Source organism: Thunnus albacares, chromosome 19, assembly GCF_914725855.1.
Source record: "Thunnus albacares chromosome 19, fThuAlb1.1, whole genome shotgun sequence".
Lineage (NCBI taxonomy): Eukaryota > Metazoa > Chordata > Actinopteri > Scombriformes > Scombridae > Thunnus > Thunnus albacares.
Window position 1 is genome coordinate 8,243,991 of NC_058124.1, and position 27,192 is coordinate 8,271,182.

Genomic DNA, 27,192 nt, shown 5'->3' on the forward strand with positions numbered 1-27,192 from the left:
CACTTTGAGAGCAGTGAGAGTGAACCAAAACAGTAAAGTTGCAGTCAGCCAGCTAAACAATGAGCTGAAATTCGCTATAAAGCTGAATAAAACCAAGGAGAGCTGCAGAGTCGGGTGATAATTCTCTTCATCGCTACCAGCAATGCCTCTGACACCACACACTCATTTGATACATTGTATTGCCTCGACATGTGAAATCTTTATATTTGCCTGAATGTAATTTTTGCTGATGTAGTGTAAATCTAGTCTTACCTACTGTCACTGAAGTATGAAGTGATGACCTACTCACCTTTTGCAGGGTCAAGGTTCTGATGTCCCAGTTTGGCATCTGTCACACCGGTACCAGTTCGGTTCAGTCCATTACCAATGCTCTTCTTCTTCCGGCTGCCCTTTAACCAGCTGAAGGCCTGTCCCAGGGAGCTTCCCGGCTTCCTTTGCCCACGCTGAGCCCTCGCCTCCCGGGCTAAGATCTCAGTGATGTCCCTGGGCACCAGATCGCCTGTAGACCTCCTCCGGGACATCATGGAGGTTGGTCCTGGGAGCTAAGGCCCGGTACCTCCACCCGGAGTGTTGTGTTATGTCGAGAATGGGTTACAGAACGTGAAACCTCCCTGCTTCCCAGGGTTCGACAAACCCCTCTGTCCCTCTTAGGCCTCGCTCAGCGTCTCTGTTTTTCCTGTCTGTCACCACCTGGGACAACAATGAGATCAGCAGGATGAGAGAGAGAGAGAGAGAGAGAGAGGGAGAAAGAGAGGGCAACATGGAAAGACAGAAAAATAGGCTGAGAATGAAAGCCTGAGAGAGGACAGAGAGAGATGAGAGAGCAATTACAAGATGGAGAAAGAGCAGACTAATTAGCAATTAGAACAAGGAATTGGAATAATCCAAATTGAAACAAAATGAAAATGGAAAAAAACAGGGAAAATTAAAGCAGAACAGAGGATGAAAAGAGAACATTTACTAGCCTGACTGTTAACAATATATCAAGAGCATTCCCACATTGTCCTCCTTAAGTTTTCTCGTCATTCGTCCGCCCCCACTCTCCCTTTTTCTATTCTCTCATTTTTGTGTATGTAGAGGAGAAGCCCCAGGGAGGAGAGCTGGACCTCTGCAGTGTCTATGTATGAGTGTGTATGTGCGTGCGTGTGTGTGTGTGTGTGTGTGCATGCATGTGTGACATGTGGTTCACATCAGCAGGAAAGTGAGTGTGTTGTACTGAATGTGTGTATGGGTGAGTAAGAGCAAAGAAAGAAGCCTGATTTAATAAAACTAGCAGTGGAATGTGTAGTACTTTCTACTTTATAAAGACACACTCAAAGAACGCAGATGAGCAGACACACACAAACACACAAACACACACATCCTCTATATGTTGTAAAAGCTCAAAACAATGCAAAATCTTTGCTATAAAATAGTCAGACAGGACGTAACTGTGTACAACTTACTCAGCGTGCATGTCTCCCTTCCTCAGCTCCCTCTTTTCTCTCAGCCTGAGAACAGCCTTGCGGAGTGTGTGTGTGTGTATGTGTGTGTGTTTAGCAGTGTGAATGAAGCTCCATCACGCTCTCTGAACAGTCAGTCCCTCCCTCTGTAGGAAGGCCAGCCTCTCCTCCCACCTCTCACAGTGCTGTTAGAAGTTAGCCACACCATTCCAGCTCCAGTCGCTTGTCCTCACGTTCCAAACAGCTGGAATTTAGCAATTTAGCTTCAGTGTAGACTCACTACAGCTGCACAAGTCATTGCTAGTTACTTCTTTTTCTAGCAGTCAGTACATCTTCATCCACCTCTTTTGTTCAGCTTTCCTTTTCTCTTCTCTCCTAGCCTCCTTTGCGGGGATCAGGTGCAGTCATCCCAGTCTCCCTCGGGTCGGAAACCCCAGGGTGATGATGCATCATGGAAGCTAAGACAAAAATATACACACCTTGGACCAGTGTATCCATAAATAACATTCCAGCAAGAATCTTAACTCGCCAAAGTAGCTTTCACAGACAGAGGAAAAAAGATATTAAGTCAGAAATATGATGACAGAGTTCCCTGAGAAATAATATTGAGCGGTCCTGTGATGGAAGGTTGTCTTGGTAAAGGTGAAGAGGTTCAGCTCCGTTCTGCAGATAAGAGGGAGTGTCTCTTTCCTGTCAGTGTGCAGCCACTTGGAAATCTGATACCCCTTGTTAAATGTGACACACACACACACACAATAAGACAGACAGGTGGGCTGAGTCACAAAGGGGCCAGTTACCTTTAAGTCTTGTCCAGTTGTACTCAACGTGCAAAGCTCTGTCACTCAAATCTCTGAGGTGAGTTTCAAATGGTGCTGCGGTGGGGACGAGACAAGCTGACATCACTGAATATGTGTGGGTGCGTGGGTGGGGGGAGACACTTGTCAGAAGTGGGTGGGTGGGTGGAGTGCATATCTTGAGACTGGCTCATCTGGTTTCAATGTGGAGAAGACCCACTGGGGTAAGGAGGGGGAATTAGGGGGAGGAGGTATTGCAGCCTTGGGGGAACTGCCTCAGACACACCTGTGCTACAGTTTGTGATACAATTTGTCAATAGCAACACGAGCCTTCATTCAATTGATGGTTTGTTACAAGCTAAACTAGCAGCACAATATTTCCTTGTAATACTGTAATATCTAAATCAAAGGAAAGTGGACAGAACAAGAATGCTCTTAAGCAATGCCCTGCTTCACAGTCACCTGGATGAACATATTAGTCAGAAGTTAAAGGAGCATTAAATGATCAGACATTTGACTGTTAATAACCTGTTTTAGCAACAACTAAGAACTTTAATAACACACACTTTTGCTAACAGTAGCCTGTGATTGACACACATAACCATTATCACAGGAGTAAACTTGTTAATTAGAGCAGAGATCTGGCAGAAATATTGCTGAAAAGGTAACATATCCCCATGCAAAATACAGGTATAATAATAATGTTTTGTTTTACTTTTCTAGCTCAAAATCTTGGGCTTTTAGCTTTCATAGCTACAGCCAGAAACAATAAAAATCTTACAAAGCACCTGGCTTAGCAGCTGTTTGAGGAAATAAGAATGTTGCACACTCACATCAGTTTCCTGCTGGTCTAGGGATTGAAATCAATAAATACCTCATTCACAGTGCTTCACTATCCTTTCTACCACTGCCAGTTTTTCTTCTTGATTGCTAGGCATAATTCTCAACCAAATTAATGAATGTAATCCACGCCATAGTGTATGTCAGAATAAAATCATATGTGCCTTCTTTGCCCTATGATGTGTTATCTAACTCCTGCACTGTCATTATGCATGAGGTCCGCTTCATCTGTAGTGAGTGAGCTCCAGGACTCTGTCTCCATTTAGCACCTATGATGAGGCAGACAAATTACCTGTCTGTTGGGATTCCTGGGCTAATTCTGGCACAGGACCTACAGATATCACTGTCAGTCAGGGATTTAAAAAAAAAAAAAAGTCATACAACATGAGGTACTCATATGCTGCAACTTTAATGGCCTTCATCCCTCAAGTAAGTAATTTACTGTCAGTGACAGTCAGCGGCCTCTTGATATATCTCATCTGCAAACATAAGATAATAATCTGAGTTCTTACATCTGGAGTGAATCTGTTTAATACACTAAATATTGTGTAAAATTAAAATCAGATTCTGATTGTCTCCCTTTACAAAAAAGTGAACTGTTTTTCCCTAGAAATGTATAGTTGGATAGTTACAGTACGTGAATGTGAGATGATTCATAATTTCTGTGTATGATGAGGTTTTCTCTAGTTTTGTGAGTGTGTGTGTGTGTGTGTGTGTGTGTGAGGTGGGGGGGATCCATACTGTATGCACTTACTGGCGTACTGGGAGGGGTTAAAATGAGTCATAGTTTAGTTTGCTCATGCCTAACAGATTGAAATGTTTTAACGTTTCCATGGCGATACAATAGAAAACAGCCACCCTCACGGTATGTCTGCGAGGGGAGCAGTAGAGTGTGTGTGTGTGTGTGTGTGTGTGTGAGTGTTTGTACTCTAAGAGGTACAAAATGATTAACCACCAGAACACTATGAGCCTACTGGGGAATGTATCACCAATCCTCCTCTACTCTGTTTCTCTCTTTCTTCACCTCTACTTTTCTAGCTCTACTGTTTGCTTGCTGTGTTTACATGCACACACACAATTTATCCTTTTCCAAGACTTCCTGCTAGAGAGAAAATTTAACTGCATCTATCATTAAAATGTTAAAACTTTTGCTTAGAAAGCAGATGGATGGTCATGCAAACAATTGGACTACTGGGCAAAAGTTTTGGATCCAGCATTTTCCCTATGTAGCTGCAACAAACTTAATTCTATATCATTAGTTTAGGAACACAGTCATGCAGGAGTTCTGTTTATTCATGAACACAGGATTATAGAGATATGCAGGACCTTGTTATGCACAGATAATAAATATTGTAGAAAATGAGCCAGAATCTGGAAAACTTTGTGCATTTAAAACATAGCCACTGCCCAAGACTAGTTCAAAGTTTCTGGAAATTCAAACGAGGAACTGTTTAGAAGTAAAATAACTATAGAATGCTTTTTTTTATTATTTATAGAGGAATATCTCATTTTGGCTGATCCACTAAATTAAGTACTTTAAACATCAACATATGTCAATATATTAATGAAAAACTCAGTCCTATTCATTGATTGATTTGCAACATTGCTTGCAAGGTCTAATACAACCAAAGATGAAAGGATTCCAACATTCGTACAAACAGTCTGGCAAAATAAATCTATTAGTCACATTTGCATCATCTCATGGTATTCATCATCACATCACCGAACTGTAACTAGGAGTCAAATTACAGCCCAACAAGAGTGAAAAAGAATGCATAATAATTGTATGATAGCATGTCAGCCCTGAAAGCAGACTGGTTTCTATTTTGTGACTACTCAACACTGTTATAATGATATAATGTAATATTAGAATGTCTGCACCGATATAATTAAACAAATCACACAACAGCTGATGGAAGAAATTAAACACCATCACAGATCAAGCAATCTACTGGAGCAGTTAAGGATAAGCACCTTGCTCAGGGACATACATGAGGCCTGCAGACCGTCCAATCAGAGTCCCATAAACAGACAGCATTTATACCAATAGCAACACGAACTGTCTGTTAATGACCTGTGTGTGTGTGTGTGTGTGTGTGTGTGTGTGTGTGTGTGTGTTAGATGTGACTGAAAGGAGGCTGCAGTCAGGAAATCCATACTGCCGGTTGGGATAAGCCCAGCTTTCTCGGACCCGCATTATCATTCCCGACCTGCCTTTGTCCTGCGACAGACACATTCTTTCTGCACCAACTGCTTCTCTCTGGTCATTTCTCCAACAAAAGCATACAATGCAGAAACTACATCAGAAACCACCAAAACATACTTATCTGTTATTTTGTTCCACCACCTCATTAACATGTACTATGTGCGTGTTTATCCTTTAGAAATGCATTTTCTAAGAAGCTCTGAAAAAGGACAAAAACTCTCCAAAATTACATTCCACAGCCCACTATTTTTAACATCCACCAACTGGGAGGATGGGAGGGGTGGAAAGGGAGCTGAGACAGAGAGAGAGAGAAATGAGGACAGAAAGAGAATCATGGCATGTAATAATAGTTTTAGAGAAGAGAGGGAGACGTTCCAGGTTGATACTCAGCCGTGAAATACACAGAGGGGACTCCTCGGTACAACAGAGACAGCTTTGTCTCACCAGCATACAACTACAATAGATGTTAAGAGTCTGTCGGCGGTGGGTTTTGGTTAAAAAAAAGGAGGTAAGGAAAGAGGAGTGGAAAAAAAGTAAAGTTCACGAGTGAAAAAAAGTAGGAGGGAAAAACAATTCTCTGACCCCCGCTGCCCTCCAGTTTTCCCTGTCCAGGCATGTTGTTGCCCTTTCTTCTGGATTTGGCTACTCACTGTCCCAACCACATTCCTCTAATTGAGACATGCAAAAAAATGAGGTTATATATTTATAAGAGTGTGAGGGAAGCGTCCATTTCATTGCCTTCATGGGAAAAACGGAGAGAGTAGAGGTAATATTGTTGAGTCATGTCTCTGGTGAGTGGCTAAGTTAGAAGAGAGAAAATATGGGTTGATCCTGCTGAAAATGAAGCTGTAAGAGTTGGCTGTTGTCTGCTTTATGGCGCCTCAAGGGAACAATTCTGTCCAAGAGCCAGACGACAATAAGGCTAAGAGAGGGCAATTTTCTTACTAGCTGTCAGTTCTACCCTAAAACAAAGCAATATCCTAGACCTACTGCAGTTTACACCTACGAGTCATTTATCTCAGGAAATGCATTATCTTGTCTGGCTGACAAATCACACCACAAACTTGTAATCCCCAAATAATCGCCTAATTCTAAACAGTGTTCATCGTTGTCATTAATGACCTCTTTTTGACCTTCTCCTTGTCAGTAAGATGCCAACTACAGCTTTGAAGCTGCCTCCAGAGCTCACATTCTTATCAGCTGTAGTGCTTTGGACTTAAAAGCAGTGATTTAATGGAGAAACTGGATATAGTGAACTGTAATGTTGACCCTACATCAGTGTTTGAGAGATTTCTATCTGTTTGATAGATACTATCTAGAGAAGAGGAGGTGGGTGGGATTTCCATGTGTGCCATAGATCAACTTTGTGACCCGTAAGCCGTCCATCAATTTTATTAGCCAATCAGTGTTTGCCTTCGCCCGGACGAGTTGGTCTGTTGATGGTTCTTGCTTTAGCTTGACTTGAACCTTCCTCACACACACACACACACACACACACAATAAATTAAGGAAAGGGAACTATAAAATGTTATGAATGGTCCATGACCGGCCTCACAGGTCCTTGTGTTTTTACTTAAAAGATGAAAAAATAAAGAACAGTCAGAGAAAACACACAAAGGCCTGTGTGTACGCTTTGTGGACTGAAACTGTCTTCACAGTGGACAGTAAAGTACTTCTCAGAATTCAGGAGTGGTCAGAGCCAAAACACACTGGCTGTGTACACAGCCATCTGGCCAGCAATTCATACACACATGAAGATACACACACAGACTCACACAATTCACTCAAATAAAAAACAGAAGAAATATTTGGGATAGAAGAGCCAGATACCAGAGAAATTTTGGTGGAGAACAACCTTTTCTCCACTTTTACTTGAACTAAAGTCTTCCATTGGTAAATTGCCATTTTAGCAATCCTGCCAATTTTGCCTGTGATGATTGGCAAGCTTTTCAGTTTTGCGTTTTTAGTTGACTTAACCTAACCCTAACAAAAATCCAAATCCATCCTCAATACTACATCCATCACATTACAAGTTTCTATTCATCCCTTTCATTTTTGTAAACTATTTTGTTTGACAGAATGAATTACAATTCTGTGCAGGATAACATTACATAACAAATCTATTGTTACATCCGCAAATTAAAACTAAAAATAAATGGTTGCATTTAGCTCCATCATCGCTATATTATGTTTTTTCCATATACATCACATTATGCAATATGGGGGCGTGTCAGATAAGAAAACATCGACTGTTATGATTAGGGTGAACTGCTCCTTTAAAAACACGACATGAAATATTTTTGCAGCAGGAATTCCTGAGAGGGTGTGGTTGCTGCTGGGTTGTTTGGGACTGGACAAAAACAGGCCACAGCTTTCCATCCATCCAACCATCCCTTTTTGTTTCTTTCTTTCTCTTTCTCTCCCTCTCTCCATTTGCAGGGGGGAACTATGTGTGTTTTTACTCTCTGTATGGGGTCGTTTAAATGAGGCACTGACGTCACAGCCAGGAAACCTGAGGTGACCTCTGTCGAATCTTTATTAAAATAACAGGATTGGCACTTGCAAAACATCTAATTAAGAGTGCTGAAAACAGAGACTCAACACAGTTTTTTTCTGTGGTGATTCTCTCTAGTAAAACCATTTCTGAAAACAACAGGGATTACGAGCATTTTTGTGCAGCCTGAGGACAGCACAGCTTTTGGGGGTGTGCAAGAGCATATTTGTTATCTTCTAAAAAGTCATAAACTTATTTTATTGCAAGTATCCATCACAATATTTACTGTAGCACCTCAAACTAACATTTAGACCGCACCATTAGATGTCCTAAAACAGCAAATTGCAGCTCTTTTAAAGGATGCAAACAGGAACACTCATTATACATGGACACATATGCATTTACTGTACACTCTCACCAGCCAGTGGCTCATAGCAGTCACAACACTGACTTTACATGTAAGCTTTATATGTTTGGGTTTAGAAGCGAGCTTCAGGAGAACAGACTGTCCTCATGGAGCCTTATGATACATCGTTGTGCTAAAAGTGGCACCAGTAGGAGCCAGGTGAGCCTTGAGCCTGGACAAAGATGAGTAAAACCAGAGGAATGTAACATGTTATACTGACTGTGGTAGATAATACTTTTGGTGTACTTTCTCTTTCTCCAGCTGAACCCAAGTGAGATAGAGCTATGCCAGTGTCTGAATGAGGCCTAGTTTGGCACAGTGGTTCTCTAATATTTTGGTGCACTAATATTTTCATGCTAACATGCTAACAATGGCAATGCTAACATGCTACATGTTAACCAGGTAATGTTTGACATGTTCACTATCTTAGTGTAGCGTGTTAGCATGCTAACATCTGCTAATTAGTACAAAAAACAGCTGAAACTGATGAGAATGTCATTATTACAAGTACTAGACAAATTGAAACTTGGCCTGATGACGCCACTAGATTAAGAGTCTGGGGATCACCAAACTGATTACAATTAATCCAGAGGGGAGCATGAACGTCTGTACCTAATTACCAAATAGTTGTCAATCTAATGTTGCAAAGTCAGTAGATTGAATGCCATCCATCTAGAGATGTTGACATATTTAATAAGGTAAGTAAAAACTTTAACCTGCTGGTGACACTATAGGAAAAGTCAGGTGATCATCACAGTTACTGTAATTCATTCTCTGGGTACCATGGACCAAATTTCATGGCAAGCCATCCAAAATTTGTTGATGTATTCCACTAAAAAACAAAATGTTGACCTGGTGGTGACGCTAGAGGAAAAGACAGGGGACCACCAAGTCATTAGGATACATCATCTGGGGACCTTGAATGTCTGTGCAAAATTTAATCTTAAGCCATCCAATAGCTGTTGAGATATTTCCATGTGGACCTAAGTGGTGGACTGACTGACCATTTGACAAACAGACTGACATTGCCATTGCTAGAGCCACACCATCATGCACAAAACATTTCCTAGAGCAACTGAACAATACTTCTCCTGCGCTGAATCCTCCGATCACCACTGGAACAGATCAATTCCTAGATATTTTTCTTGAAGTGGAATTATGTCATCTATTTGGCAGCATTTTTTTGTTCGAGAAGATTTCAACACCTCTTATCAGATAAATGACTTTGTTGAGAGGAATGACGTCTCATTGCAAGCTTGTACACACTGCCTGTTCAACACATAAACAAACACCAATACACTGATGTAACCCGAGTCGCTATTTAAATCTAAATTGCCCATTCACCTAAACTTTGGTTACAGATTTACACATCTACTTTGAATGCTCTATCTCCTCCATGTTCTTGTTGACTCCTCCGCCACCCATGACTGAGACCACAACATGATCCTGAGTGAACACATGTGATCTCATCTCTTCATATCAGTGGTTTCATCTGCGGTGTTCCTTCATGGGAACTAGTTGTGACTGTGCTAGTATCGAGATGATACACCGAACAATAGGCGACTATAAGAGAAGGTTGATGTAATACAAAAAATCTGGGGTTCTGTTCCAGCACTTCAAAATGAAGGCTCTGTTAAAACATCCAAAAAACAGTGGTGTTGAAGTGTTAAAATCCCCTACAAAGACTACATTTTATTTTTAAAAGAGAGTTTGTTATGAGCTTTGGGTGAGATAAAAATAGTTAAAGTACTAAGGGAACAAGCTGTAACTGCTCTGTGTAAATGTGTCCATCATCTTTAAATAGGGGAAACATGCTTAATCCAGAACAGTGGAAAAACACACTGAAGAAGGACATGGGGCCCCCTACTTCATTATATTAAGTGATCCCTTAAGACCATGAAAAACCAACTGGTACAAACACTGGGTGGCTGGTGACAGTAAGAAGATGGCAACTGACAATAATGTAGTAGAGGCACTCTCTGTAAAATAAACACCAGATAAGGTCACTGTCATTAAAATACACTTAGCCATAGTGAGACAATGCTGTACGATGTGCAGCATGACAGATGGCAGGGAACAACAAAAGGCCAAAGTGGGAGAACAGAAGTTGGAGTTTGGAAAATAGAACTTGTTATCAGATGCCCTGCGCTCACTCGTGTTCTCTCCCTCAGTCTCTTTTTTTAAAACCAGTCAGGAAGCCAACAACAAACTCTAACTTTACTCTTAACGTTATCAAACTAAGAGAAATGTTCCCCCCTCGTCCTAAACCGGTCCTAAATCAATACTAGAGTACTTCCTTGTTTTATAAATGAAGCAGTACACAAGTTGAAACAGCTGTGCTGTGTGTGTTTGACCAACCAGCGACGGTCATGATGTTCTTTCTCTCACTGTTCTATCTTAAAGAGTGCATTTCTGCAGATCTCTCAGCAATGTCTCAGTTCTAGACACAAGAGTTTATTATCAAGGCCATCCATACTCGCTAAAATGTTATTATCATACATTCTCTTCTCTTCTCCCTATGTAGCTATTCCATACTCTCTGGCTTTACACAAAATATGGAGAAACCTACATTTATACATTAATTTACTAATCCAATATATGCCTAATTTTATATTTTGCATATTTGTGTAATATATCAACATTACATATCCATGACTAAAGGAAAACAACCAAATCTAAAGGGAACTTCACTGTTGTATGTGTTAAGTATACAATGAATAAATCACCAAAATTATGAGTTATTTTCATTTTTTGGCTCCCAGGCCAGTGAAAATAGAGAAGGAGCGAGTAAATCTCTAATCTACTGGCCAAAAAATATTATGTTGGACACTGAAATTTCATGTATGTTTAGAAAAAGATGCATGTTGCACGCAGAAATGATGCACACAAAAACAGCAACTATGGTTTGTATTTGTAGGATGGTGAGTCGTATTTTAGATATATTTTAATGTCTTAACCTCACTTTATTTCAAAATCACATAAGAAAAAACCTTAAATCCCTGAAGGCTGGATGTTGTGAGACCGCCAAAAGAAGAGTGAGCAAACAGAGTGGAACCACCCAAAAGTGAAGCTCTCAGATCAACAATGAGGGCCTTTCCCCAAACCATCATGTATGGACTATGAAGAGGCAAATGATTGAAGAAAAATCCACAAAAACGGATCCAGGCATCTTCAGTAATTCCAGAACAGATTTAAGTGAATCATACATTGATTCAAAATTTGAACAATATACATTTCAGAAACCTGCTCACCAATGTTGGTAAACCGCAGTTGGCTCATAGAGATCCTCTTTGTATTATGACACAGGAAAAGGATTAAGGATTTAAACAATAATTGAGTTCAGCTTTCTCTGGATAGTGATCCCTTACTGCTGTTTGTGAGGAAGTTAGAGGGGAAGAGAAACAGGAGGAAGAGAAGCACATACTGACAGCATGTTGTGGTGAGTTTGGACAGTACTGCAGATTGGAGCAGACAGTCACAGCGCAGTCCAAATGAATGTCCAGCATATGGCCTATCTCAGTGGGACATTCAGTCCTCAACCACAACTCCCCCTTAAAGGTTTTGTTTCCTCCCGTCCACTACACCTACGCACACGCACTGATGATCTCTCCTTCCTCTGGGAAGAAAATGATAGAAAAAAGTCAAAAAACAGCTAAACTGATGACGATTTCTATGGCAGGAAAGTTAGGGAGAGTCTCAAAGTCTCTCTCTTGATCCCAGTGGCTGTGTGGGTGTGCATCAGCACAACAGTGTTAAACAGTGTGTTGAAACAGATAATCCCTGGACATAACGTCATGTAAATTGCTGTCTCCCAAAGCCCAGACTTGCCAAAACACAGAGTCGCAGTGGTCAACAAGGGTGATTTCAATAAACATTACATCTCTCCTTGGACACAAGGGAAACAATTTTGTCATGGAAACACTGAATCAGAGTCACAAAGGCCTGAGCATCATTTCTTTATGAAGCGTGAACTGCAAATAAAAGTATAATCAGTGAAAGGGGTCATGTAAATACTCTGAAGTGAGCCTTGCATTCAATTTATCTGGGCTAAACAAGAGTCCATCATTCTCTTTCTATCCCTCTATGCCTTTATATAACAGGAATCAGCCTTTCAATGACACATTTGAGAGAAAAGTGAGACAGACAAAAGCAGAGAAGAATTGGAAAACTTATCCACAGCATTAAAATAAACCTGTATCACTTCTATCATCCCATCCCCCCTTAAAAACAGATCATACTAGTGCTATAGTTCAATGAATAAAGCTGTTATCAAATTAACAGCTTTATTCATTGAAATGCCTATAGAAAAAACTGGGTAGGGAGGTTGAAACTGTTTCTGGACTAAACCAGTTGATCAAAGTGAGGTTGTCAACTTCTCCTCCTCTGTTACCCATAGGATGAAAGGCATTAAATTAGACTGTGAAGCCATCTAGTGGTGATTGACTGTTATATGTTTTCCTATTTAATAAAAAAATCACACATAGTATATGACAAAAAGAAGGTATGAAGTATGAAAAGAAAGGCAAAATATATAAATGTAACCCAAAAATGTGTTGTCAAAATAAATGATAAAATGCCATTATATAAGAGAAAATCTATAAAATGAGCTCAAATTATAGTTCAGGGGGAAAAAATACTAAAAATAAAATTAAAAAAAATAAAATATTTAGTCTTTGCAGCTCATGCTTGTAACTGACCACTCCAAAATACAGTATCTGTCCTTCACAGTGTTTTACCATTATCAGTCTCCCTCTTTCTCCCTGAAGCCATTTCCCTGTCTTCTTCATCTGCAACACCTTTTCATTTCTTCTTCAGCTCCGTTTCATCCTGTCTGCCCTCTCCTCAGACTACAGAAGACTACCACCTGTCCACTGGTCTATTGTCGGGGTCAGAAGTTTAGGGGAAAACCAATCCTCCCATGGGAAGTGGCCAGAAAAGTGCAGGGAGCTATTTAAAGACTTCTCGATAATGAGGAGGCATGGGTGGAATCCTGGAGCCATGTTCTCTTTCATCATAACACACACACACACACCATAAACCTCCAACACCCATCCACCTCTCACCGGCCATAATGGATGCTCTCTGCTGTAGCTCATCCAGTCACACTGGTACCACAGTAGGGTTGGGAACTGAAAACCAGCTCCAAATGAGAACCAAATCCAAAATTCCAAGAACCGGGTACACGTAAAAAAATTTGAATTCCGGTTCTCCTCATCAGTTCCTAAACGTGATAACCCTTTATTATTGTAAACAAAGGCTTTATGTCTACAAGGACATGACTATCTGCCAGGGCCTTTCTACATCATGCATCAATGCAACAGTGTGTCAATTTGTTTAGATACAAGCATGCATGGCTAATGTCACGACAATAGTGAACGATGGATGACCGTAAACACTCACTCAAGTGTGGCTTCACTTTACTGAAGAAAATGACAAGGCAAAGTACACGTGGGATGCTAATTAGCTGTAAGTCAGGTTGCACATCCAATTTGACTAAACCTTTAAGGCAGCACAGCGTTGATCTAAAAGAATGTTCAGAGTTTGATGACTTGCGGTCTCCTAGCCCAAATGTGTCAATAGCCAGTGCTGGCACCTCGCTAGCACTCACACTAATGCAAGTAAATGCTTAAAAGAATAAAGATATTTTTGTTATCTAAACTTTTGACATCTTTTTCTACCATGTTGGAATTGAAATTGGGAATCGATAAGTACCTGAATTGATAAGCAGAAACGGAATCGATAAAATTCAAACAAGACCTAACCCTATACCACAGAATTAAAACTGTAATAGCTGTCTGTATGTGTGTGCTACAAGGTATACCAGTACAAAATAATTATCATCTTACCAAGATTGAAACAGTCAGTCAGTGACTTATTAAATTTCACTTTACAATACAGATTCGCCTTCAGATTATTCTCAAATATCTTGAAATAAAGTAGATTACTCCTAGTATATCAAGGACATGTCAGTTGACTCAGGAAAATGCAAGTTTTCTGACATTAAAATTGTGAAAAATCATCCAGAGTGGAATATATGTAAGGTCCTATGTGCTTTATAGGTTAACAAATATAAATTTAGAAAAACTGGATATAAACTACACATGGCAGCTTAAAACTTCTTCATTCTGACAAATCCTTTCTCTCTCTTAGGTTGAAATGGCCTGCTGTGGCTCCTCTTTCTCCCAGCCCAGTGTTTATTAATAAACCTAAACAGATTTGAGGTAGTCATGGTCACACATAGCTGTTCACTGACTGAGAGAGGGAGAGGAGGCTGGGTCAACTGTCTTTACCCCCCCCTCCTCTCTCACTTCATCTACAAACACTGCTCCCGCTCATTCTACTTTGTCGTTTGAACCACAACTCCTTTCAAACGGATTCATCCTGTGGATACCGCACATGAGCAGAGGAAACAGGCATAACCCACTGAGAAGTAAGTTCAATTATATTTGATGTTAACATATGATGGTATATGTTTATCATGCGGGTCACATTTGAAAGGATACCCCTGAAGAAAATCCAAACTTTCAAATAACTGCCTCTGTGAAGTGTGTGGAACTATTTTAGCAATAAAAAAACTACAGGCATGTCAGATGAGGCCTAAAAGTTCCTAATTTTGTTTAATGAATGAATTATCAGTTGAAGAAGTTTGTGTTTAGAATGGATATCAAAAATAGGTCAGTGCTGTCTCTGGGTGGCAGAGGGAATGTGCCTTGTGCCTACGCCTGCCCTGCAGCAAGACAGCTGGTCACTGTTATGTTGTCCCCAGGGCTTTGGTCAGCCATGCATAGCACAACACTGTCCAGGGCATCGGGGATACTTACATGAAAAAAAAGGCAGACAGAGCCAAGGAAAAAAATTTGTTGCTGGCTTCTTAAAATCTTAACACTGATCAGCATTTCTGTTATTTGATCCAGTTTGAAACAAACACTAGAACTGCATCTTAAATTTTGTATATTTTGGCTAGGAAACAGCAGCTATCAAATGAATGTCACACCTGTCTAGCATGCCCTTTCTACATTACAAATCTGTTTGATGACACTATTGGGTCAATTTGATTAATTTACTATTAGGGGAGTCTCTGGCCAGTCTTGGCAAATACTTCAAAGGGTGAAATTACAGCTACAGTGCATTATTCGCCAGGGAAAAGTGCGAATACCCATCCATCGGCACACTGACATGTTATGATAATCTGCCCACTAATGTAATCTGTGTTCATTCTGCAGTTAGTGTGTGTTTACATTAGTTGTGTTGCGTTGTTCATAGGAATGCATGAGTAGTGTTGTTTGAGCTTGTTTAGGCTTGTCTGAGCATTGCCAAGCAGTCAGTTGGTCCACTGGGCATCTAGCCTTCAGGGACAGCTGTCATTGGCATAACCTCTGCTACACCACCCTCTTGCCCTGCTCTACATATCCACATGTGCTAATGACATCAACATAGCTTACACAGAAGTCTGGCCAAAATATTAACCTAACACTTATGTTGACAGGTCATCACTGCAAACCAGACCTAGTATTTGTGACATGCAACATGACTGCCAACAATTACATACATCACGTTTAATATGCATCAGCTAGGTTGTCTAACAGATTCATCTTTTTTTTTCAAGGGATGTGATTTGGCTCTAAAAGAGACAAGTACATCAAAAGTGACCCCAAGAATTAGGGTAAACCAATGGAAGACATGGATGACAGCGTTTCATCCACTGGGTTTCAGCCTCTCTTCATCCAAGAAGAAGATGGGGATCCGGATAGAGCCCTAATGGAACAAAAAGTGGAGAGCAACACGGTCCAATCCGGACATACCTTTGCAGGAACACAGCTGAATCAATCAGCTTTAATTAAGCCATACTTACAGGAGATGGATGACTTACTGAAGAGCTGTGAGGAGCTTACTGGCATTCCCTTTGGCTCTCACTTCTCAGCAAGTTACAGTGAAACAAGCCTGAGTGAATCAACTCAGAGTAAAGAGGAAGTTAAGATGGAGAGCTTTAGAGAAACAAATATATCTCCCCATGCATATCTCTCCACAAGCTACATTGACACACACATGGATAAGGCTGGAGCAGAAGACCAACCAGGACAAGACCAGTCACAGGGACCGGGCTCCATCGCCAACAGGTGTGGAGTTACCAAAGAAGTTTCTCACGAAATAGATATGCCTATCACCTCAGCGGGGAACAAACTAAGTGACACCATGGTGGAGTACGAGGGCCAGTTGTTGGGGATGTTGGCCATGCTGGAGGGCTGTATGGAAGAGGACGGCATGGACTTCGAGCCACAAGACTGGGCTACAGATGCAAGCCAAGAATATGTACACATCAGCAAGAATCCTCATTTTTACAGGGGCACAACATTGGCACCCATGAAACCAGCAAAGACAATGAAGTTGGAAAGCCAGTCAGTTCCAAGCCAATGTTGGGTTGGTCAATGTGTGGCAGAAGACAGAGTTTCCAGGGAAAGCAGAAATCAGGACCAGAAAGTTCTTGACCAGGGAGTGCTCGATCCGCAGTTAAGATTTTCTGTGCCATCTATGCCTTTGGATGGTACAGAAAATGACCAAATGTATTGTGAAGGGATGAAGACAGGATACATGTCTACTAGTGAAGGTACTTACAAAGAAGAAGACATAACTGAGACTGCTGTGATCAACACTGAATTCTCAGCTGAAGAGAGACAAGTGCTAAAGATGGACACCATTGATCTGAGCTCTGGCATGAATGAACTTGGAGAAGTGGGGTCTCAGATGGAGGAGTGCATAGAGGAGGTTCAGCGTTTAGAGAAGAGCAGGAAGGAACTGCTGTCCAAGGTGCTGGAGCTAAGAGGGCATAAAGAACAAGAGGAGGCAGAGGGGAGCAATGAGGAGGAAGAAGAGACAGGGGAGCAAATTGAAAGCAAAGTGGCAGAGCTGATGATCGCACTGAGGAGGGAGGAAGAAGGCAGAAGGGAGGAGAGGAAGAAGGAGATACAGAGCCTCAGGGAGGAGAGGGCAGAGGAGGAGAGGAGGCTGTGGAAGGTGAACCTGGAGAGACAGGGGGTGCTGGAGGAGCTCAGAAAGCTCAAGAGGAGGCTGTTCGCCATGGCCAGGGACTGTGCTCAAAGCCAGGCAACCCTGAACACCCAGCACCGTGAGGTGGAGCTGCTCAAGAGAGAAGAGGTAAGAAACCCTCTAGAAAAATGTTTGTCAGTGAATCACATTTCCAATACCAAGCAAATCTCCATATAAAGACATTCCCATCTTTCAGGAGAAGCTGCGGTCCCTTGTGCTCCAGCTGACAGAGGAGGGCTCCCAGCTCAGGTCAGCCCATCAACAACAGCTGTTAAGCCTACAAGCAGAGCTTCATGCACAGAGCGCCAACCAGACTTCCAACTCCCAGGAGGAGATGACCCAGTGTAAGAGGCATTCCTGTGGGGACATCCAGCAATACCTACAGGGTGGGCTGAGAGCGCTGGAGGACAGGTGCTGTCACTGTCTAGTACTGGTATTCACACTTAACACATTTAATGGCTGATTACATGCATCTTTTACAGCAAACACACATTGCAATTTCAGCCATAAACAACAAATCCAGTAATTCCTGCTATGGTGAAAGTCAAGAGCACAAAATGCAAACTAAGAATTTCGCATTTTGCCAGTGTTGTTTTTCTTTTGATTGTCTGCAGCTGGCCACAGGTCATTTGTTGCTCATATTTCAGTTTTGGCTTGAAACTCAATCTTTCTATGGTTCTCTTGGACAGGTATGAACCCATTTTGCTGGCGTTGCTGAAGAGGAGAGAGGCAACAGCTGGAGCACTAGTGAAAGCCAAAGAGCAGGCCCAGGAGCTGAGGGCCCAGCTGGGACCCCTGAGGGAAGAGATCCAAAAGCTGAAGCTCCAGAGGGCTTGTTTAGAGGAGAAACTCAAGCTAATTCACATACACAGAAGAGAGGATGTGGGGCAGTATAAGGTAAGCAAGATGACATGGAGAGGAATATGCAATATGGGGAAGATGGAAAGGAGAACAAAAAAGTTTAACAATCCTTCAACTGTACATTGGTAAAAGGCAGGAACATTTGATGCTAAATGGACTTAAGCTTTACCACTCTTACAGGAGACGGTGTACTGTCTGGAGGAGAGCAGCAGAGGGCTGAAGACCGAGTTAACAATTCAGAAGAGAAAAACCAAGGAGATAGAGGAGCTAAGAGACAGCCTTACCAAACAACTCCTCCTTTACAGGTGAGATTTGATGATTTATTCTGTATCATAAATTTATAAAAACAGCTCTAATTAAAGTATTCTTTCTACAGGGCTGCCATTGAGGATCATAACAAGTGTTACCACAAGGAGAAAACATGATTTTATGATCTTCCTGACTTTAAAAGAAAAACTGAGTTCTGCAATGTGTTAATGTTTTTTTTAATTTGCAACAGTGAACTCAAAATGTTCAATGAATGCACTTTACACAAATCAATAGACATGCCAATGTTAAAAAAAAAATAAAATCAATAAGTTTTTTTAGGAACAGTCTATAATCATAAACTAGACTTTAGCTTGTAGAAAAGGTTATGTTATAAATAAAGGCTTGTGTTAACTGTAATGTGAGTGCTGCTGATGAGTTCATGTCTGGTAAGGAACAGAGAGGGGTTGATGTACTTATAAGGGCAATGTGGCAGAAGAACTAAACAATACGACAGAGAGTAATAGAGTGGACTTAGCTCATGGGACTGGAGAGCACAAAGACGTTAGACCAGACATAAAAATGTCTGAGCAAAAGTGTGATGAGTCATAACGGACTCATTCACTAAAAGGATTATTGAAGGTTGTTTAAAATTATTCCTAAACTTAGCAAGACGCTGACCCTACTTATAAAATATGTACACAACACATTCATAGAGAAATACTGACAATAGATAACGTGAACCAAAAAAATTGATTGAACACATTTTATTAAGAATGCACTCACTGTACAATTGCAAAATACTGAACATAGAAAAAGTTCAACCACTAACCTATATCACAACAACATTTAACTCATTAATGAATGACTATGGTGAGGGGGAAGTGAAAATGGACATTTTAAACACAGATCCACTCTGAAATTTTATTTTCATTCAGAAACAGCTGGTGTGAAAATCAAGGTCCAGAACAATTAGGTGGTGACCTGACTTAAGCAATGAAAATATGAGAATTGTTTGGGACTATAAACTAGCATGGGAAAAAAAACTCATTATCAAATTGTCTCTATACTATGCATCATGTCAAAAAGCTGGGCTGCATCTTACTTCTAAATGTGTTATTCTTTGTATTGTGTGAAGGGTTTAATGTGTTTATACTGTTTAACAGGAACTTACTGTGCGTTAGCACTTTTTCTGGGTTGTCAATATGATCACCACCTGACAGAGGTGTAACGGTACGTGTATTTGTCTCAAACCGTTCTGTACTGGATTTTCGGTTCGCTATGTGACTTTCCTCGGCTTGGTTCGCTCCGTGTCCCAAACAATTACTGTCAAAAAAAGTTCAATAATCCACTTACTCCAATGTGTGGAACGATAATTCTAGATTGCGAGTTCCACCCAGAATGTTTTGGCAGCGCACCACTTAGCTGTAGCAGCCTTATTTTCCCTCCCACACACAATTTGCGACGACCTGCCCTACTCTGCCACTGATTGGCTAGTACTCGATGCCTTTGTTGGTTAGGTTTAGGCATGATGTAGTAGGTAGGTAGATGAGATAGTTAGGGTTAGGATCAGAGTGAGAGCCAATCAGAAACAGAGTTGGGGCAGGTCTTTGCAAAATATGGATAGGGGGAAAAAAAGAATGCGCTGTAGCATGCTCATGGATGTATGCCAGCCGGCTTAGCTATAGTCAGAATGACAAATGAGAGACCCATAACCGACCGAGTGCAACACTACTATTAAAATGTACCGAACCATGACCCCAAAGCCAAGGTACATAACGAACCATGAATTTTGTGTACCATTACACCCCTACCACCTGAGGTTCTACATAAGTTTATTATTGAAAAAGCTTTGACTAAAACATTTGCATCAAGTGTACAAGGGAGAGCCAATTTGATTACAAAAATACATATTTTACTGTATACGTAGTACGAAAAACATGGGTAAAATGTAATAAATTACTCAAAGGAAAGTTCTTAACTCCCTCTTAACATTGAGTATTTTAAACAGGACCAGAGCGTTACATGATTATGCTCTGCTTTCTGGTATTTACGGTGATTTGTGGCGTACAGTGTCCCACCAATAAAGTAGAGCAGGATGGACAGAAGTAGCTGCATAAAACTACTGAGGTGGCTCTTTTGCAGTTTTTGATGAGGTTGTAGATTAACACACACAGAGCAGGCAGACGTGTTACACTGTGGCCTCAGGGTCTGTCGAACCCTCAGGATCTTCATCATTGTAGATGTTCTCAGCCTAAAAAGAACCAATGTGTGAGTCACATAGCCACATACTGAGACATATTTAAAAGTGAGTGGTGTTTTTGATTCAAGGATTTACAAGATGAACTGTGATGATGTCAGAGAGCCAGATTTTACCAAAATGAACACTGCTACATAACCAACTGCCAGCTTTTCTGACATATATTACAGTGCAGTGTCACAGGAAATACAGTAGTGTTAGTAATATAAAAAAGTATTACACAGTGAATAAAGTTAACTCACAACTGGGTTAGCACACTTACCATTCTCATCATTTCTCTCTTCTGCCTCCTCACTTTGCTCTGTCAAAATCAGGTTTGACTGAGATTTTTAAATCGTAGTCAGTAATTGAAATGTCAGGAAATGTCCCATGACATGTTTCTCTTCAAATTTATCGTTGCCTGATCCACATTCTAGTTTTTCGTAAGAGCCATGGGATCCTTGGAGCTGAATCACCTGCTGTAACTTAACCTGTAACCTTAACCTGTTGCTGTTAAACAACTAATTATCTTGTATATTGTTTCACTGTTTCCACCGTGATTAACGTCCCATGAGGTTGAAACCAGTCTGTGTTTTAGCAATTTGTCTGACTAAATAAAGACTTTTAATACAACTTGTCCCCTTGCTCTGCCCAAGAGTGCCTGAAGAATGTTTCCTTTCACTTATGAGTTTTTTCATTTTCAAGAAGACCTTATGGTTTCCTGGACTTATTGCTTGCAAGACTGAGTAAGCACTTGGCCTCCATATTTTTCTTTGTATCTTATATTTTCTGTTTGAGGGAAATGATTCCCTTTAAGACAATATACTACAACAAGTAGTATATTGTCCACCTGTCCACAGCTAACATTTCTTATTAAGTGGTGTAAATTCTCTCACCATTTGCCAGACTTGCATGATGTTGTCTTCAGACACCGAGCAGATGACCCAGGGCTCGTTGGGGTTCCAAGAGAAATCAGAGATCTTGGCTGTGTGGCCTCCGTGGATGAACTAGTGTAAAAGAAGAAAAGCCACCATTATCACTACTATAATACAAGATTATCATGGTCACCAGTTACATACAAACTGAACTTCAAAAGTTAAGCAGTCATCCATAAGACTCACCAGAAGCTCAGGCGGGCCATCCTCTGTATCTTCTGGAGACTGCTCTTCTCCGATTTTACTACAAAAAGAGACAGAAGAGTTAAACCATATGCCAAACAACATGTCAGCATAACTAATTTGTATTGTTGTATGTTTATTTTAATCTAAGGTGTACCTTCTTTTTTTTTTTTTTACCTGAGGTCCCAAACATTGAGGCGACGGTCTGTTCCACTGGATGCCAGTATGGTCTCATTATGAGGTGACCACTGAACCTGGAACAGCCAGTGAGAGAAGACAGATTACACAATTACAGTTTATTATTGCATTATTGTAATTTAATTTGGTTTATTGTCTTCCAGTTGATTGTACAGGATTAAACAAATTATATTCCACTATTCTCTCTTAGAAAAAAAAGAAAAAAGTCAAGTGTAATAAAAATCTCACCTGGAAGATCTCATCCTTGTGTGACTCGAAGGAATGCAGCTTCAATTTCAAGTTCCTCAAGTCCCAAAGAGCCACAGTCTGTAAGCAGGAGAGAAATATTACACATAGCTGCCAGATTTCTTCATCTCTGAGATATAAAACAGTAACAATATTAGCACTATTCAGTTTGTGGAAGACAATGTTTCCCATACACTGATTTGTTTGTGGCAGTCCGCCACAATATCAACACTGACCACCACATATTGATTTTCTGTTTTTTTTACTATTTAAAGTGGGTAAAATCATATTTCATTGTAGAGCTGCATGCAGTGCACTGAGTCGCTCAGCCCCTCCTTGCCCGCGCTCTCCCTCCCTCTCACAAACACATTGACAATGGACCTGTCTGTGAATAGCCCCTCCTCTCTGTGCACACTCTGAATCAAAACATGATCATGCGCGGGAGGAAGAATTGTTGTTGCCTTTTCCCTGCAGAGAAGACGGCTGTCCGAATTCCTGAATACAAAACTGATGCATTCAATTAACTCTGATAAGTTTGTCTATCTCTGTTTTTGACAAAATGCCGTCGATCTTGGAGAGCCAACACTTCAAATAAGTTATTAGTAAGCAGAGTACGCTGTACATACTGTAGCTGCATGCTATTTGTAGTGGAGCACCTTATATATGGCATCATTTAATGATTAGTTTACAATTTAATTCTGTGGGAAACACTGGGAGAGTTAAAAAAATGCATTAGACACTGAAGAGTCAAATGCCATGTTCTAAAGGAAACTAAGCACTAACAATAAACACGTGGAATGTTGCAATACCTTGTCTGCTGAGCCGGTGGCAAGGATGAACTCGCTGTAAGGATTAAATGACAGACAGTTGACCTCGGCTGTGTGGGCGTCTACTGCATGGCTGGGTTTGGAGGTGTTGTTTGAACGAGTGTCCCAACTGAGGTGAAAAAAGCAAAATGAAAATTAGTCATTTAAAAAATTTGAACGATGACAGATATAGGTCAACTGTGCAAGAGTACAATCTACAATAAATCAAGACTTTTCAGATGTAACATTTCACCCGCATATAACATCTGACTTATTATCAAGCCTCTTACATCATGAGATTCTGGTCATCTGCCACAGATCCAAAGAGTGACTCGTGGAGCAAATGCCAGGAGACGTCTTCCACCACAGCAGTGTGACCGGTGAAGATCGTCTTCGCATCTACTATCTTCCCCTCCTTTGGCACTGCACTGATGTCCCACAGACAGATTGTCTACAGATAGGGGAAAGATAAAGATTTTGGGAAAAAAACATCTATATTCTAAATTACTGATTAACTGAAAATGCCTTAATTTAATTAAATGTAACACGAGCTCATAGTTAGGAATGTGCAGTACTAAATAAATAAATTGTAGGCTCATTAAAACTCTTAATATATGGGAAAAAATTTTAAGAATTAAATTTCAGCTGTCTCTTACATGGTCATCTGAAGCACTAAGCAGGGAGCCAGACTGATTCGGATTCCAGGAGAGACCATAACCTTCTTTCTGATGGCCTCTGAGACGCAGATCAGGGTGACACTCTCCAGACGGATCTGTGGATAATAAAATAAGCGCACACTGTCTATTTGTTTTCACAGTATAAATAAAAAGTAGATACACAGTAATGAGAGTGTTAGACAAAAAACTTTTCATTAGGTCTACAGTGGGTATCAACACAAGCTACTTTCAAGAGAAGTATTCCACAAAGGTGCACCTTCAGCAGTGCTTTCTGTACCTGGCTTTGAGGGGTGCTTAGTGTAGTCAAACACCAGCACATCTGAGGTGGGGGTCTTGGTGGCAATGATGCAGGGGTTCTGAGGCATATACCGGGCACGGTTCACCTCTCCTTCATGGTTAATCTTGATTTCTATCTCAATCTTTCCTGTCACAGAGCCAAAGCCTCCAAACTCTGCAGGGGAAAACAACAAAATGCGTGTGTAGTTTACAGATGCATCATGGAGGCAATACATACCTTTTTGGCTTACAGCAACTGATTTTGAAAAAAAAGGCACAATTCACCCAAGAACACCAGAGTGCGACATCCAGTCATCACTCGTAGGGAATGGGAAACAGGTTCAAGTCCAACAATAAAGCTGATTTAAACCGATTTAAATAGCAGCTCTATTTTGTTTATAGATGCTGCAATTAAAAACAAGTAACACAAAAGGAAACTTTGTTACACACAGCAATTAGAAGCATTTGAAAGCGTGTTGAGGAACCTGCTGCTTGATTTACAGTGCCTTCTAATAACCGAAACTGACATTTTTTCACAAAGTGGCCTGTAATCTACTTAATCATAGAATAATTATTCTTCAAGTTTGGCCTTCAGCAGGTTAAGACAAGATTATCAATGTGCATGTAAACATCTTATTTAAAAACATGGTCTTGATCAATCCAGCAGCACAATATAGAGATTCTACTAACATGGTAAGTCTGGCTCCCTGAATATGCACACTTATTTAGCATGTGATTGTACAAGTATCCAACCTCCTTTTTCGCTGTCATAATGTGAGGCGTCAAGCTGGGCATCATCATTGGGCAGCTGGACACTGGCAATGACCAGGTGATTCTGCTCATCAGATGTGTGAGTGCCCAAAACCAGCCGGTGCACACTGTAATCCTTCCCCTCTGGCCTAGTAAGCAACACAATAAATTAATTTTAACATTTATGTCATGAACACTTATTGAAAAACATGTTGGTGTGCATACATGTGTGAATTACAACTGGACCAAATGACGAAACGGTGTGTACCTGGAGACATCAGGCAGCCACTGAGCAGTGAGACTGGGCCACTCTAAGGCGTGGGTCATAACCAAGTCATAAAGGAAAGGAGTGTTTTTCTTCCAGATCTTGTACTCCTCATTTATCACCCTCTCCTCCACCGCATCATCAAATGCACCAACTGAGAGAAAGAAAGAGTGGGATATTAAAGGACAGCTGGGATGTTCCACAACAGTTTCAATTCCATTTAAATCGCTTTAAATACTTGCAAGATATCAGAGTGCCACGGCATTAACGACGCAACACGAACAGTTGTTTGAAGTTGTCCTTGCATACAGTACATGTTCTTAAATTAACGTCCGGGCTGACTACTGTACAGCGCGTAGCAGTGTCTGTGTGCGCTTTGATAAACATCACATATAGCTAATTAACGTTATGCTCTCGCTAACGTTAGCATGCTTTATACCGTAACGGCCTCACTAGCTTTCTACAATGTACCGTGGATAAAGTCAACTGGTCTTTAAAATGTGCGAAAACACGAATTGCAACCTGCAACTAAGACTGTTGCTGCGTACACAATGAAAATGTATCCGGGTTTTGTTATGAATGATAAAGGTTAGCTCGTGCAGCTACGGTAGTTAGCTGCTACTAAACCTAGCCGTCAAACAGCAGCGTTTGTTTTGTCGCAGACAACAATAAAAGCGTTCACGTTACCTTCCTTATCTGCCATTGCAGGTATTTCAAACAGCCGACAGACCAGAGATCTGGTGCCCTGTCTCAGGTCCTATTCTCGGCGTGTACTAGCAGACCGGCTGTGTCGTTTAAAGAACGGACTGACCAACGCTAACGATGCTAGCAGCTAACAACCGAGTATGCATTCGCGCGCTCCGTACAAGCGAGGGGGGTTTCCGTCCACCAATCAGAAGGCAGCAGCTGTGCGCGTCGAGACCAGCAGAGGGCAGCATGGCAGCAGGAGGCCGTAAAGCTGCCATCAGGTACCTACAAATCAGTCAGAGGGAAAAAAAAAAAAATATATATATATATATATACAGTCAATAGTGGAAACCTGCAGCAGTTGTTTTCACTAAAAGTTTCCTATTCCTCTCATCACGTTATTTGATATAATAGTTTATTTTTACTGCATTCATTTTTTAGGTGACTGATGCTCGAATTAATCCTTGAGTGTTTTGTTTTTTTACAGATGCGTCTGAAATATTTGTTGGTTCATTTAAAAACGTCCTAAAATCAACTAGGTTCAATTTACTTACAATCACAGAACTTACAACAAAGTCATTTTACTTTCAACAGAAAATCTAAGAAAAAGTTCAGAAAGATACAATTATAGTTTTCACTTAAAATGAATTCCAGCCACAGAAAACATATCTCATCCAGTGATTGAAGCCACTGAGTGGTGAAATACCACTCAGTAATACAGTAAACTTTTTGTTTTTTATTTTTATTTATTTTATTTTATTTTATTGAAGATGATTCATTTACAAACATCAAGGAATAGAAATCGCAACAACATAATTTTACAACATAATGAATAAAAATTAATAAAAATTTAAAAAACAAATTGATGATAATAAGTCTGCACTCTTCCATGGTTGCTCTATAGGTCATCAAATATTTTCAGTTCTTCATAAGTGCAGAGAGTCTGCACGTTTTGTTTTCATTAAATAATACAGTAAGTATGTCTATACAAGTTTTCTTCCCTGTCTCACCTGCAGGTGGTTCAAAATGCATCTGCAAGACTCCTCACTGCTATCATGAAGAGAGACTACATCATCCCTGGCATCTCCTCACTGGTTACAGTGAAATACAGAGTTGATTTTAAGATTATTTTTAGATAAGATAAAATAATTGTTTTTAAAGCAATGCATGGTTGGCACCAGCCTACATATCTGATCTCCTCAGTCAATATTCTACATCCCAAACCCTCACATTGCCTGATCAGTTACTCTTCCACGTTCTCAGTCAAAATCCAAAAGTTTTTTACATTTCTGCCCCCAGATTGTGGAACACTTTGCCCTTCACTGTCAGATCTCTCCCATTTATCACCACCCTTGAATCCCAGCTAAAGACCCACCTTTAAACAATTTGCTGTGGGTCCCCTTAAAGGACAGGTTCACAATTTTTCAGTTCTGTCTTAAAACAACAGTCAGGTGTCCAAATGAACACTGAACAAGGTTTTCCTCATTGTAACCATTCCTCCTGGCTGTTAAAAGATCCCCTTCAAATGTGCTTTCAATGGAAGTGATGGGGGCCAAAATCCACAGTGTGTCCACACAGACATTTTGTGTGTCAAAAATGCATTTAAAATTTTATCTG

The 27,192-nt window shown here is 40.6% G+C and overlaps 3 protein-coding genes across 4 annotated transcripts in view; 1 reads left to right on the forward strand and 2 right to left on the reverse strand.

The window, feature by feature from the left end:
• Positions 1-5,212, reverse strand: part of kiaa1522 (KIAA1522 ortholog) — a 41,612-nt gene extending 36,400 nt beyond the window's left edge. The window contains exons 1-2 of one of the 2 annotated variants that reach the window (XM_044335162.1): positions 1,446-5,212; positions 290-795 (exon numbers count right to left, since the gene is read on the reverse strand). In XM_044335162.1, the coding sequence (XP_044191097.1) occupies positions 290-524 (235 nt within the window). In that variant the 5' untranslated portion in view covers positions 525-795; positions 1,446-5,212. The remainder of the gene's footprint in view (positions 1-289; positions 796-1,445) is intronic. The other variant, XM_044335161.1, reaches the window with a different exon arrangement.
• A 9,218-nt stretch (positions 5,213-14,430) lies between these two features.
• Positions 14,431-19,964, forward strand: sync (syncoilin, intermediate filament protein). Its single transcript, XM_044335485.1, has 6 exons — positions 14,431-14,612; positions 15,789-17,335; positions 17,424-17,638; positions 17,917-18,124; positions 18,269-18,393; positions 18,465-19,964. Exons 2-6 carry the CDS (start codon positions 15,854-15,856, stop codon positions 18,511-18,513), a joined length of 2,079 nt encoding a protein of 692 aa, XP_044191420.1. The 5' UTR covers positions 14,431-14,612; positions 15,789-15,853; the 3' UTR covers positions 18,514-19,964.
• Positions 19,087-25,750, reverse strand: rbbp4 (retinoblastoma binding protein 4). The gene is made up of 12 exons (XM_044335486.1): positions 25,576-25,750; positions 24,892-25,042; positions 24,627-24,772; positions 23,875-24,048; positions 23,577-23,692; positions 23,211-23,371; positions 22,924-23,050; positions 22,118-22,195; positions 21,869-21,945; positions 21,695-21,752; positions 21,470-21,580; positions 19,087-20,588 (listed from the first exon to the last, which is right to left on the reverse strand). The coding sequence occupies exons 1-12, from the start codon at positions 25,589-25,591 to the stop codon at positions 20,526-20,528; spliced, it is 1,278 nt and encodes a 425-aa protein (XP_044191421.1). The 5' UTR covers positions 25,592-25,750; the 3' UTR covers positions 19,087-20,525.
• Positions 25,751-27,192: the final 1,442 nt, after the last annotated feature.

What these genes read in the sequence shown, in the direction of transcription:
- sync (XM_044335485.1), top strand. Translation starts at nt 15,854, where the DNA reads ATGGAAGACATGGATGACAGCGTTTCATCCACTGGGTTTCAGCCTCTC. An exon ending in AGCTGCTCAAGAGAGAAGAG is followed by an intron (nt 17,336 to 17,423) that starts GTAAGAAACCCT and finishes CCCATCTTTCAG; the next exon opens with GAGAAGCTGCGGTCCCTTGT. An exon ending in AAACAACTCCTCCTTTACAG is followed by an intron (nt 18,394 to 18,464) that starts GTGAGATTTGAT and finishes TTCTTTCTACAG; the next exon opens with GGCTGCCATTGAGGATCATA.
- rbbp4 (XM_044335486.1), bottom strand. An exon ending in TGGCTGCCTGATGTCTCCAG is followed by an intron (nt 24,773 to 24,891) that starts GTACACACCGTT and finishes GTTGCTTACTAG; the next exon opens with GCCAGAGGGGAAGGATTACA. An exon ending in CTCAATGTTTGGGACCTCAG is followed by an intron (nt 21,753 to 21,868) that starts GTAAAAAAAAAA and finishes CTCTTTTTGTAG; the next exon opens with TAAAATCGGAGAAGAGCAGT.